Genomic DNA, 12,791 nt, shown 5'->3' on the forward strand with positions numbered 1-12,791 from the left:
TAAACGCGAATCCGACCATCACCCCTGGTGAGACAACCGCTACTCGTCAGTGAAGAGCACTTTTTGCCAGTCCTGTCTGGTCCAGCAACAGTCGGTTGGTGCCCATAGGCGACGTTGTTGCCGGTGATGTCTGGCGAGGACCTGCCTTACAACAGGCCTACAAGCCCTCGGTCCAGCCTCTCTCAGCCTATTGTGGACAGTCTGAGCACTGATGGAGGGATTGTGCGTTCCTGGTGTAACTCGGGCAGTTGTTGTTGCCATCCTGTACCTGTCACGCAGGTGTTATGTTCGGATGTACAGATTCTGTGCAGGTGTTGTTACATGTGGTATGCCACTGCAAGGATGATCAGCTGTCCGTCCTGTCTCCCTGTAGCGCTGTCTTAGGCATCTCACAGTATGAACATTGCAATATATTTCCCTGGACACATCTGCAGTCCTCATGCCTCCTTGCATCATGCAGATGAGCAGGGACCCTGGGCATCTTTCTTTTGGTGTTTTTCAGAGTCAGTAGAAAGGCCTCTTTAGTGTCCTAAGTTTCCATAACTGTGACCTTAATTGCCTACCGCCTGTAAGCTGTTTGTGTCTTAACGACCGTTCCACAGGTGCATGTTCATTAATTGTTTATGGTTCATTGAACAAGCATGGGAAACAGTGTTTAAATCCTTTACAATGAAGATCTGTGACGTTATTTGGATTTTTACGAATGATTTTGAAAGACAAGGTCCTGAAAAAGGGACTTTTCTTTTTTGGCTGAGTTTATGTAAAATGTATGCAAAGTTTTGCCTTTAAAATGCCCAAGTATACAAAACATGACAAGTTTCTAGGAAATTTGTAAAGAACATTCCCTTTGTGCTATATGGATGTAAATTGGATTTGTGTATATAACTAAACTGCTAAGTCCATCATATACATATTCTAAACCACATATTCCCTTTGATATGTAATGCTTTTATGTTCCTCTGGTGACAAAGAACACATTATCTATCTATGTAACTACCCAATGCAACACCAGAAATATGTCAGCGATGTTACGCAGACTATGCAGGCTTACGCAGTGTTTTCTTTTTCAAATATGAGAACTGAATCATGAGTTTTTCAGTGGAGGCTGTTCATTAAGTGCCTAAAATGCTTTGATATAGCACTATGACCAATTTGTAAAGGATACGAGTACAACCAAGTCTGGTGATCAGAGAATTGTAGTCATAAGACGTTGCATATTGCTGCTATGGCCCAAAGCAAAGAACGTTACCATGAGCTAATTCAGCAAATAAGCATCTACAGGTATACAATATTACAGCCCACCTGGAAAATTAGATCTCATGCTGACATTAGAGCAGAAATAAATGAAAGTACATAATTTTGAAGAAGCTGGATAGGACCAATCCAATAATCTCAAACTACTAAAAGAAAAATCATCCTGATGTGCTTTGAATGCCCCTCTATATTAAGGCACTAATACTATGAACAATGTCAAACCTAAATATATTTAGGCACAGGTTCTAACTTGCTAGATCCTAATGCAAACTACACTACATTACCAAAAGTATGTGGACACCTGCTCATTGAACATCTCATTACAAAATCATGGGCATTAATATGGAGTTGGTCCCCCCTTTGCTGCTTTAACAGTGTAACTAAGGAGCCTAGACCAAAACACACAAAAAAGCCCCATTAAAAACAACCATTATTACTCCTCCACCAAACTTCACACATGGCACAATGCATTCGGGCAGGTAGTGTTCTCCTGGCATCTGCCAAACCCATATTAGTCCGTCGGACTGCCAGATGGTAAAGCGTGATTCATCACGCCAGAGAACGATTTTCCTTTGCTCCAGATTCCAATGGCGGCTAGCTATACATCATTCCAGCCTACATTTGGCATTGCGCATGGTGATCTTAGGCTTTTGTGCACTTGCAGTTGACCGGGGCAGCTCTAGCAGGGCAGAGATTTGATGGACTGACTTGTTGGAAAGGTAGCATTCTATGACGGTGCCATGTTGAAAGTCACTGAGCTCTTCAGTAAGGGCATTCTACTGCCAATGTTTGTCTATGGAGATTGCATGGCTGTTTTCTCGATTTTATACACCTGTCCGCAACGGTGTGGCTGAATTAGCCGAATCCACTAATTTGAAGGGGTGTCCACATACTTTTGCATATATAGTGTGTTTTCGAGGGATTCACAGCCATCTATAGTTCATTGAACTGACTGAATACATTAAGATTTGCATACATTGGCCACCAGGGGTCCAAAGATACAAAGACCACCAGGGGTCCATGGTCCATTAGTTTGGATTGTTCCTGCTCCCTTCAATAGTGTTCTTCACCAATCCCTTGAGGGGAACGGATAGTAAAGGGGTGCAGTCTCCCTTTCAAATAATAAAAGTGGTCGAAAAAAAGTCTAAAAGTGTAGTAAATATATATATCGAGAGAGAGAAAAATTAAATTCTCAATCATTATGTACGTAAATATGGTTGCGTTCGCTTCCCACGATGCAGTGCAATTGTACGTAACCAAATATTTTCTATTATATTGACAATTGTTTTTTCTAAGTTGCTGAAATCCCATGTGCGTCTACTTATATCAGTGCGTTCGTGACAATCAAACAATTGACCAAATTCGACACTTGTCATTGACTTCCTTACAACAATTTCTCATTGGTTGTCTTATTTTCGTGGACAGATTTTGGGCGGAGTAAACCCTCTCGCTTTGCCTCTTCCTCTCTGATATAACTGGCTAGCCATCTTCTTGACAAGAGTAAGGTAGGCGCTGTTTGGAATGTCAGTTCCATGAAGTGGTAAATAGTGACAGTGTATTCTTGGAAATGTGTTTCAATTACCTTTTAAACAAGTGTTAGTATTGAATAATTTTAAATTCGCAAGTCAAGAGGGGAGAGTAGACTTGATCCGCATGATGTCTTACGTACTTGTCCCAACGTAGAGGAGTGTTGCAGCTAGCAAGCTAGCCAGCCAACGTTAGCACTTTGAGTGGAGTGGAGTGGAGGGGTACGGGCCCGCCTCAGACTAAAGTAGCTCCTGCAGCTGGGGAGCTCTCTCTGCGACAGCGGCCATCTGACAACTACGGAGTCGGGACATTACTTACTGGGCAGGCCGGTTCTGACGGATCAAAGCTTTGGATCAGTTATTTAATTGCTAGCTAATTCTATTGGCAAACGCCGCATTGCTTGAAATGAGAGGGGCGGTCTTCAATGTTATGAACTCGTAAAATGCAACAGGAGAGGAGGTAGGATGACATACTCGTCTTGATAATAGAATAACTGAAATCGATGCAAATACGCTGTTTCACATAGCCATTTGTCAGCTGATACTAGCCCACTCGCGTTTGACGCAGGATATTTAGACTGGAGTTGTAAACTCAGGCTCTCAAAATGTCTAAAATGCCGGCTAAAAAGAAGAGCTGTTTTCAGATCACAAGTGTGACACAGGCTCAGGTGGCGGCCAGCAGTGCCACGGATGATACAGAGAGCCTGGACGACCCAGACGAATCACGGACTGAAGACGTGTCTTCGGAAATATTCGACATGTCCCGGGCTGACTACGAGCCGGAGGTATGTGATCGAAGTTCATCTGAGGAAACCCTAAACCATGTAGGGGAGCAAGAGGCACCTGGCGTAATACCTCAAGTTGGGCAGCTACCTGCAATGTTGGGTCCCCCAAATGAGGGTTTTGCTATTCGAAAGGTGGGAGGGGCAGGCTCTCATGTTAGCCAGCAAACTCTGGGAACTGGTTCCTCAAGTGGCCTCCCTACTATCGCTCATTCCAGGCTCGTGCAACAGCCTGCACCAGTGACCAGTGGGGTGGCTACCAACGTGTCAGTGAGCACATCCCAGCCAGTAGTGACTAGTTCAACTCCTACTTCTACGACGTCGACAACAAGTTGCAGTTCACGCTTCAGGGTCATCAAACTTGATCATGGTACTGGAGAGCCCTTCAGAAGAGGCCGATGGACTTGCACAGAGTTCTATGAGAAAGACTCGGAGGGTAACACAGTGGTTAACAGGACTGCGGATAACATTAGGCATGCCAATGCGTTGGACCCCAGCGCCGACAGGGACAGCGGGCTGGGGTTGACAGGTGGTTCGGTGGTCGCACCGGCGACTCTCTCAGGCCAGGGCCTAGACTCTATAGTGGATGCTGCTGCTCTTAGTGCCTCGCACATTCACCCAGTGGACACACTGCTACAGCAGCAGCAGCTCCACCACCAAAACTACAACATGGGGCAGCCTGGAACAGACACAGCCAACGCTTTCCCCACCAACAAAACCGTGGCTGTCTCAGTTCAGCAGCCAGCGCTGGGCACTATCCAACCCGCTGCCCCCCAGAACCTCCTTGTGGGGTTCAACGGTCTGCCTCAAGCTGGCATCCACATACAGAAATCTCATAGCGTGCCCCCGGCAGCCCAGACCCAGCAACCCATTCTACAGCATCTTCCACTGGGACACCATCTATCCAACCAACCCCCAGGCCTGCCCCAGAACCAGGCGGACTACTACCTACACCACCAACCTGTCATGGAGGCAGTGGTGTCGGCTGGCCAGACCCTTTCCATGACCAGCCTCTCTGTGGGACAACCTATGGGTCAGGGCCCATCGCCGGTCATGACTCCCGCCGCCGGGGTGCCGATGCAGGGCCAGGTAGGGGAGTTGGCAGCAGCGGAGGGAGGAGTCCCTTTACCCCTTAGTCAGCCAGCTCCAGGCTTGATAGGTGCAGGTATTGGAGGTGTTGGGGCCTCCATGCTGCTGGGCAGAGCCTCTACTCTGCAGCAGCCTGTGTGTCAGTATGCCCCCACAGGGATGCCTCAGCCCCTCGGGCTCCACTCCATGCCCCCCAGTGCTCAAAACGTGCCTACCGCCGTCGTAGCCGTGACCACCAGCATCGCCGGCATGCCCACCACTGCGCCCAGTGCCTCCAACACTGCTGCAGCAGTCCCTGCCACCATGTCAAACCTGACCGCCTTCTTGTTGCCCGGGCAACAGGCCCCCACGGCCCGCAATGACGGGAGGGTGCAGGACCTCTTGGCTGCCGGGTTTGACCAGGTGGAGGAGGGCAGTAGGAAGGTGGAGGGCCTCGTGGCGGCCCAGCCTCCTGTCATCGCTGAGAAAAACCTGATGAAGACCCCAGAGGGCCTGCATCAGGCTGACAACCCCTCTGTGAACAGCCTGTTTGGAATACCTATACAAATGGACTGGGACGAGGACAGGTAAGGCCCCACCACCATCGTTCACTCTGTTACAGTTCACCATAGAATGGAATAGCCTAGCTAGAAAGTCAACTAAATGCTGTCAGGCCACATACTATGGACTCTCAGGGGCAGAGCCATTCAGATACATGACTTTGGCCTAGCCTAGAATTGCGAAAGACTCCAGTCACCCAAACCATAGACTGTTCACTCTTTTACCATCTGGCAAATGGACCAACAGGCTTTGAGACAGCTTCTACCCCCAAGCCATAAGACTGCTAAATAGTCAATTAATGGTACCCAAACTATCTGTACTGACTCTCCATCTTGCAATGCCTTTATGGACACTCACTAGACTATGTATACACACTCACACACATTACATTGACACTCCCACACAAAACCCGCACGCATTCAAATACACTACATACACTCATACCGACAACACAAATGCACACATTACACACACGCACGCACTTTCATTTGCTGCTGCTACTCTGTTCTTTATTTTAGTCTTATCTATCCTGATGCCTAGTCACTTTACCTTGCCTTCATATCTGTCTCTAATACTTTACCTATGCACATTGATCTGGTACTGGTACTCCCTTTATACATATCCATTCTTGTGCATTGAATTGTATTCCTCGTGTCACTTTTATTTTAATTATTTTTAAACCGCGTCGCTGGGAAGGGCTCGTAGGCAAGCATTTGTACTACACCTGTTGTATTTATGTTAAAAATAAAATGTGATTTTATTAGCTATAGCAAAACAATAGTTCAATCTCCTTGGTTGAGGTATAAATCATTTTGGTACCGTTTCTCTCTGTATGCAGTACAATTGGCAGGTTTTTATATCAGTGTTGAATAACAACATTGCAGCTGTGGAGTGGTTTTATAAAGTGCAGGGGAACTTTAAGTGTGTTCACATGGGGGAGGGTCTGTTTGAAATTATGTGGCAGCCAGCTCCCTGGACACACAGTGCATTTGGAAAGTATTCAGACCCTTTGACTTTTTCCACATTTTGTTACTTTACAGCCTTATTCAAAAATGTATTATCATTTTTTTCCCTCCTCAATCAACACACAATACCCCATAATTACAAAGCGAAAAAATATAATTTTTTTACCTAAGTATTCAGACCTTTTACTTTGTTGATCACCTTTGGCAGCGATTACAGCCTTGAGTCTACTTGGGCATGACACTACAAGCTTGGTACACCTGTATTTGGGGAGTTTCTCCCATTCTTCTCTGCAGATCTTCTCAAGTTCTGTCAGGTTGGATGGGGACCGTCGCTGCACAGCTATCTTCAGGTTTCTCCAAAGATCAAGTCTGGGCTCTGGCTGGGCCACTCGAGGACTTTCAGAGACTTGTCCCGAATCCCCTCCTGCGTTGTCTTGGCTGTGTGCTTAGGTTCATAGGTCCTGAACTCTCTGGAGCAGGTTTTCAGCAAGGGTCTCTCAGTACTTTGCTCCGTTCATCTTTCCCTCGGTCCAGACTAGTCTCCCTGCTGCTGAAAAACATTCCCACAGCATGATGTTGCCACCACCATGCTTCACCGTAGGGATGGTGCCATGTTTTTTTTCGCAGACGTGACACTTGGCTTTAAGGCCAAAGAGTTCAATCTTGGTTTCATCAGACCAGAGAGTGTTGTTTCTCATGGTCTGAGAGTCCTTTGGGGGTCTTTTGGCAAACCCCAAGTGAGCTGTCATGTGCCTTTTTTACTGAGGAGTGGCTTCCATCTGGCCATAAAGGCCTGATGGGTGGAGGGCTGCAGAGATGGTTGTTCTTCTGGAAGGTTCTCCCATCTCCACAGAGGAACTCTTGAGCTCTGTCAGTGACCATCGGGTTCTTGGTCACCTCCCTGACCAAGACCCTTCTCCCCCAATTGCTCTCTAGCTACAATGGTATCTTCAACCTAGCATCTCTTTTAGCTAGCTAGCTGCTCTGCAGTGCAAGCTAGGTTGACTTGCTATAAAGTTTGAGAAACAAGTTGAGTAAAAAGTAATTAAACAACGTTTTTATTATCACCTGAAACCGTATTTGGCATGAATGAGAAGTTCTTATTTTCTAGTCTCCCAAAATACATGCGATCTCTGACGAGAGACCGGCTCTCCTTCCATCTTGCATTACAAACACTTGTCCGTTCAGTTGTGGGACAAGACTCCATGAAGATGACGTAAGGCATAATGAAATATGTCACGATGTACATGGGTAAATTTTAGAGTTAAGAAATCAGCATTTTCAAAGCGCAGACCATCAAATCTGCATTTTTAAACCCTTTTTGACCTGAATTTTTACATTGAAAATAGTTACTTTTTTTTTTTCTGATCAGGGGCCTGCAACTAGGACTGACCCCTGACCCCCTCTTCCCCCCTTTTTTTTTTTTTTCTTACCGACTGGTCAATTGTGTTGTTGATAGGCTGTTGGTCGACCTAGATTTCGCTAGTTGAGCAGTCACAAAAAAAATCACGGTGCACACGATTCGCACCTGTCTGAGTAGACTAATCCATTGCGGAGGCTGTGGGGATGTCACTTTTGTGCTACTGAAATTGTATATGTTTATATTATGTAAGAACAATGGTGCAACTAATAAAAATATAATTTTATATCGTGTTTTCTCCTGCCTTTAGAGCAGTCGCTGTCCATGGTTCTGAAACGCCAGTGCGCTGTTGAATTGGTGCCTTTTCCATGTTGCTATGTGCATAATAGCGACGTTAACCAGTATTTTGGTGTTGAGAACAATGCGGGGGAGGCTGCAGTAGAATTAGGAGACAGGAAAACAGCCCTTGCCTTAATTGTCTAAGAAAAGTGAGTGGGATAAACCCCAACTTAATTAGGTCTAATCAATAGCCTAACTGTTAAATGTGCCTGACTTTAAGTCATCCATATACAGTTCCAGTCCAAAGTTTGGACACACCTACTCATTTCAAGGGTTTTTCTTAATTGTTTTACTATTTTCTACATTGTAGAATAATAGTGAAGACATCTAAACTATGAAATAACATATATTGAATCATGTAGTAACAAAAAAGAGATTATTGAAAGTAGCCACTCTTTGCCTTGATGGCAGCTTTGCACACTCAAGCAGCTTCATGAGGAATGCTTTTACAACAGTCTTGGAAAGAGTTCCCGCAAATGCTAAGCGGTCCAACTCATCCCAAACCATCTCAATTGGGTTGAGGTCGGTGGATTGTTGGAGGCCAGGTCATCTGACGCAGCACTCCATCACTCTCCTTCTTGGTCAAATAGCCCTTACACAGCCTGGATGTGTGTTGGGTCATTGTCCTTTTGAAAAACAAATGATAGTCCCACTAAGCGTAAACCAGATGGGATGGCATACCACTGTAGAATGCTGTGGTAGCCATGCTGATTAAGTGTGCCTTCATATCTAAATAAATCACTGACAGTGTTACCAGCAAAGCACCCCCACACCACCAACCAAAAATCTTACATTTTTGGTTGGTGTGTCTAATGTCCATTGCTTGTGTTTCATGGACAAGCAAGTATCTTCTTATTGGTGTCCTGTAGTAGTGGTTTCTTTGCAATTTGAACATGAAGGCCTGATTCACGCAGTCTCTGAACAGTTGATGTTGAGATGTGTCTGTTAATTGAGCTCTGTGAAGCATTTATTTGGGCTGCAATTTCTGAAGCTGGTAACTTTTTAATGAACTTATCCTCTGCAGCAGAAGTAACTCTGGGTCTTCCTTTCCTGTGGCGGTCCTCGTGAGAGTCAGTTTCATCATAGCGCTTGATGGTTTTTGCGACTGCACTTTAAGAAACTTTCAGAATTGACTGCCCTTCATGTCGTGAAGTAATGATGGACTTTTAACAAGGCACACCTGTAAATTGAAATGCATTCGAGGTGACTACCTCATGAAGCTGGTTGAGAGAATGCCAAGAGTGTGCAAAGCTGTTAAAGGGAAAGGGTTGCTACTTTGAAGAATCTCAAATATTATCATATCATTATATTTTAAAAAAATGTGTCGTTAGTATAGTAGCCTTGTATAACCACCACCGAGCTGTAGGCCTTAAGAGTGCATTCTGTTTAGTCTTAATACTGTAACTTACTTAGGCCTAAATGTCTAATTATATATTAGGCTACTGTATCAATATTATCATACAATACAAGTAATTCATGGTTTGAAATGTAGTAAAGCATTTTACTTTTAAAATGAAATTATGAAGGGACCCTTGAATAATTAGCATGTTGGCAATGGCATTAACAAATGCATGCTACTGTTTTTCGGCTGTAATAAAGGCTTTACAACACAAATTGTTCAAATCTGGTAGTTTTACATTGTTCCAAACGGTCCCCAATTTATTTATTTTTTTTATAAAATCGTGTAATCTAACCGGTTTTGCACACAGCACTTGCTCCTTACCTTCCTCCTTTTTTCTTTATCTCCATTTTGCTGTCATGTGATGGGAGAGCAAGGGTTGAGGGAATAGGGAATGTTATTTTCTAAACAATATGAGGGATTTTGGTAACAACTCCTCAGTCAGAAATGGCTTTAATTAAGTTGCAACTTCAGCAACACGGACTGCACGATAAACACTGATGTTCTGTGGTGGTTGCTGCAGCAGGGATGAGAGAGCGAGACAACCGGTGCACACGGGTTTTAAAAAATAAATAATTCACAGCGCAGGAAGTCCGATGCCGGCCAGACACAATCAAATCAATTGTGGTCAGACTCCCTCTAGTTATTTGTCTTAAATATTTAATCTAACAGTGCGCTTAAAGCATCAGACAAGCTCAGTCCATATAATGGATTTTATTTACATATAGAAAAATGTAGAAAAAGTGTGTCTACATATAGAAAAATGCGTTTGAAAAATGTTGGCCAATCAATTGGTTGAAAAACAAACGACTTTTGGTCACCAATATTTAATTATTTATTTTGGTCGGACAGCTTACATGCACCGACCGTATTCCTTCACAGAAAATGCATTAGTGCACCACATTCGGCAGAAAATAGCTTCATTTTCATCAGATGACAACAGAAGTGCAACGCTATTTGGCTGGTCTTTTTATTTCTGTTAATCATCGAAGGAATGCAGCCAGCTACATTTCACAATGTTTTGCTTGAAGTTAAACTGGTGTTTTACCTGAGAAACGTAGCTGCTACACAGTCAGTGCTGTCTACTTATAAAAATGAATTCTCATCCGAGTGTAGAAGTGCAACTGAGCAGAAAATGAGTCTGATGCCAAGCAGAAATTACAATAAGAAGCATTTTAGATCTGCATTGACAAAACTCAGCAAGATATTTCTTAAGCATTTTGTAATCAATTTTTTTTGTGGAATTCTGCATTAATGCGACCCTTGTCTTGTATATTGCCACATTTCATGTCATCAGAATTTGTATTTATTGTGGATCACCATTAGCTTCAGTTAGATATACACTACATGAGCAGAAATGTGTGGACACCTGCTTGCTGAACATCTCGTTTGAAAATCATGGCCATTTCAATATAGAGTTGGTCCCCCTTTGCTGCTATAACAGCCTCCACTCTTCTGGTAAGGCTTTCCACTAGATGTTGGAATGTTGCTGAAGGGACTTGCTTCCATTCAGCTATGAGCATTAGTGAGGTCAGGCACTGATGTTGGGTGATTAGGCCTGGCTCGCAGTCGGCACTCCAATTCATCCTAAAGGTGTTCGATGGGATTGAGGTCAGGGCTCTGTGCAGGCCAGTCAAGTTCTTCCACACTGATCTCGACAAACCATTTATGTATGGACCTTGTTTTGTGCATGGGGGCATGCTGAAACATGAAAGGGTGTTCCTCAAACTGTTGCCACAAAGTTGGAAGCACAGAATCGTTTAGAATGTCATTGTATGCTGTAGGATTTCCCATTACTGGAACTAAGAGGCGTAGCTCGAACCATGAAAAACAGCCACAGACCATTATACCTCCTCCACCAAACTTTACAGTCTACTGCCAGATGGTGAAGCGTGATTCATCACTCCAGAGAACGCATTTCCACTGCGCCGATGGCGGCGAGCTTTACACCACTCCAGCAGACGCTTGGCATTGCGCATGGGGATCTTAGGCTTGTGTGCAACTGCTCGGCCATGGAAACCCATTTCATGAAGCTGCCGACACAGTTCTTGTGCTGACGTTGCTTCCAGAGGCAGTTTGGAACTCGGTAGTGAGTGTTGCAACCGAGGACTTTGTGGCTGAGCCGTTGTTGCTCCTAGACATTTCCACTTCACAATAACGGTGATAACAGTTGACCAGTGCAGATCTAGCAGGGGAAAAATGTACAAATTTGGCTGTGCTCGATTTTATACACCCTTCAGCAACGAGTGTGGCTGAAATAGCCGAATCCACTAATTTGAATGGGTGTCCACTTTCATACGAAACAAAAATATAAACACAACTTGATGTGTTGGTCTCATGTTTCATGAGCTGAAATAAAAGATCCCAGACATTTTCCATATGCACAAAAAGCTTATTTCTCTCATGTGCATTTGTTTATATCCCTGTTGGTGAGCATTTCTCCATTGCCAAGATAATCCATCCACCTGGCAGTTGTGGACAAGTCAAGAAGCTGATTTAACAGCATGATCATTACACAGGTCACCTTGTGCTGGGAACAATCAAAGGCCATTCTAAAATGTGCAGTTTTGTCACAACACCATGCCAGAGATGTCTCAAGTTCTGAGGGAGCGTGCAATTGGCATGCTGACTGCAGAAATATCCACCAGAGCTGTAGCTAGATAAGTCAATTTCTCTACCATAAGCAGCCTCCAATGTTGTTTTTAGATAATTTGGCAGTGCTGCCAACCGGCCTCAACCGCAGACCACATGTTTGGAATCGTGTGGTCGAGCACTTTGCTGATGTTAACATTGTGAACAGAGTGCCCCATGGTGGCGGTGGGGTTATGATTTGGGCAGGCGTAAGCCATGGACGATGAACACAATTGCCTTTTATTGATGGCAATTTGAATGCATAGAGATACCGTGATGAGATTCTGAGGCCCATTGTCGTGCCATTCATCCGCCGCCATCACCTCATTTCAGCATGATAATGCACGGCCACATGCCGCAATTCCTGGAAGCTGAAAATGTCCCAGTTCTTCCATGGCCTGCATACTCACCAGACATGTCATCCGTTGAGCATGTTTGGGATGCTCTGGATCGACGTATGACCTTGTGTTCCAGTTCCCGCCAATATCCAGCAACTTCGCACAGCCATTGAAAAGGATTGGGATGACATTCCACAGGCCACAATCAATAGCCTGATCAACTCTATGCTAAGGAGATGTGTCATGCTGCATGAGGCAAATGGTTAGATAATCATTAGATAATTTGTTTTGGTACTGTCCTAATGAAGATTGTTTTTGGTCGTAGGTCCAGGAATGGCTGAAGAATTGCAACATTTACGTGGCTCTAACTCTGCAGTTGGCACTGCTGGGTGATTTTGAAAAGTCATAGTCAATCAATCAATAACCTTTTGCTAAAAGTATTATTTTCTTTCATTTACAATCTATAGAAACTTAGAATTGGAACGGTTCAGAACTTTTGTGAAACATCACAACACAGTTAAACTGGATGGTCTTTAGAAATGGATGGGAGGGGTAGAGGAAGGATAGG

The 12,791-nt window shown here is 44.4% G+C and overlaps 1 protein-coding gene across 2 annotated transcripts in view; it reads left to right on the forward strand.

Annotated features, from left to right (window-relative positions):
• Window positions 1-2,536: 2,536 nt before the first annotated feature.
• The window catches only part of LOC110530044 (TSC22 domain family protein 2), a 40,598-nt gene continuing 30,343 nt past the window's right edge, over window positions 2,537-12,791 (forward strand). For both annotated transcript variants that reach the window (XM_021612819.3, XM_021612820.3), the window contains exon 1: window positions 2,537-5,217. In XM_021612819.3, the coding sequence (XP_021468494.3) occupies window positions 3,386-5,217 (1,832 nt within the window). In that variant the 5' untranslated portion in view covers window positions 2,537-3,385. The remainder of the gene's footprint in view (window positions 5,218-12,791) is intronic.

The sequence above is a fragment of the Oncorhynchus mykiss genome, chromosome 8 (genome assembly GCF_057628025.1).
Source record: "Oncorhynchus mykiss isolate SJ-2025 chromosome 8, ASM5762802v1, whole genome shotgun sequence".
NCBI lineage: Eukaryota > Metazoa > Chordata > Actinopteri > Salmoniformes > Salmonidae > Oncorhynchus > Oncorhynchus mykiss.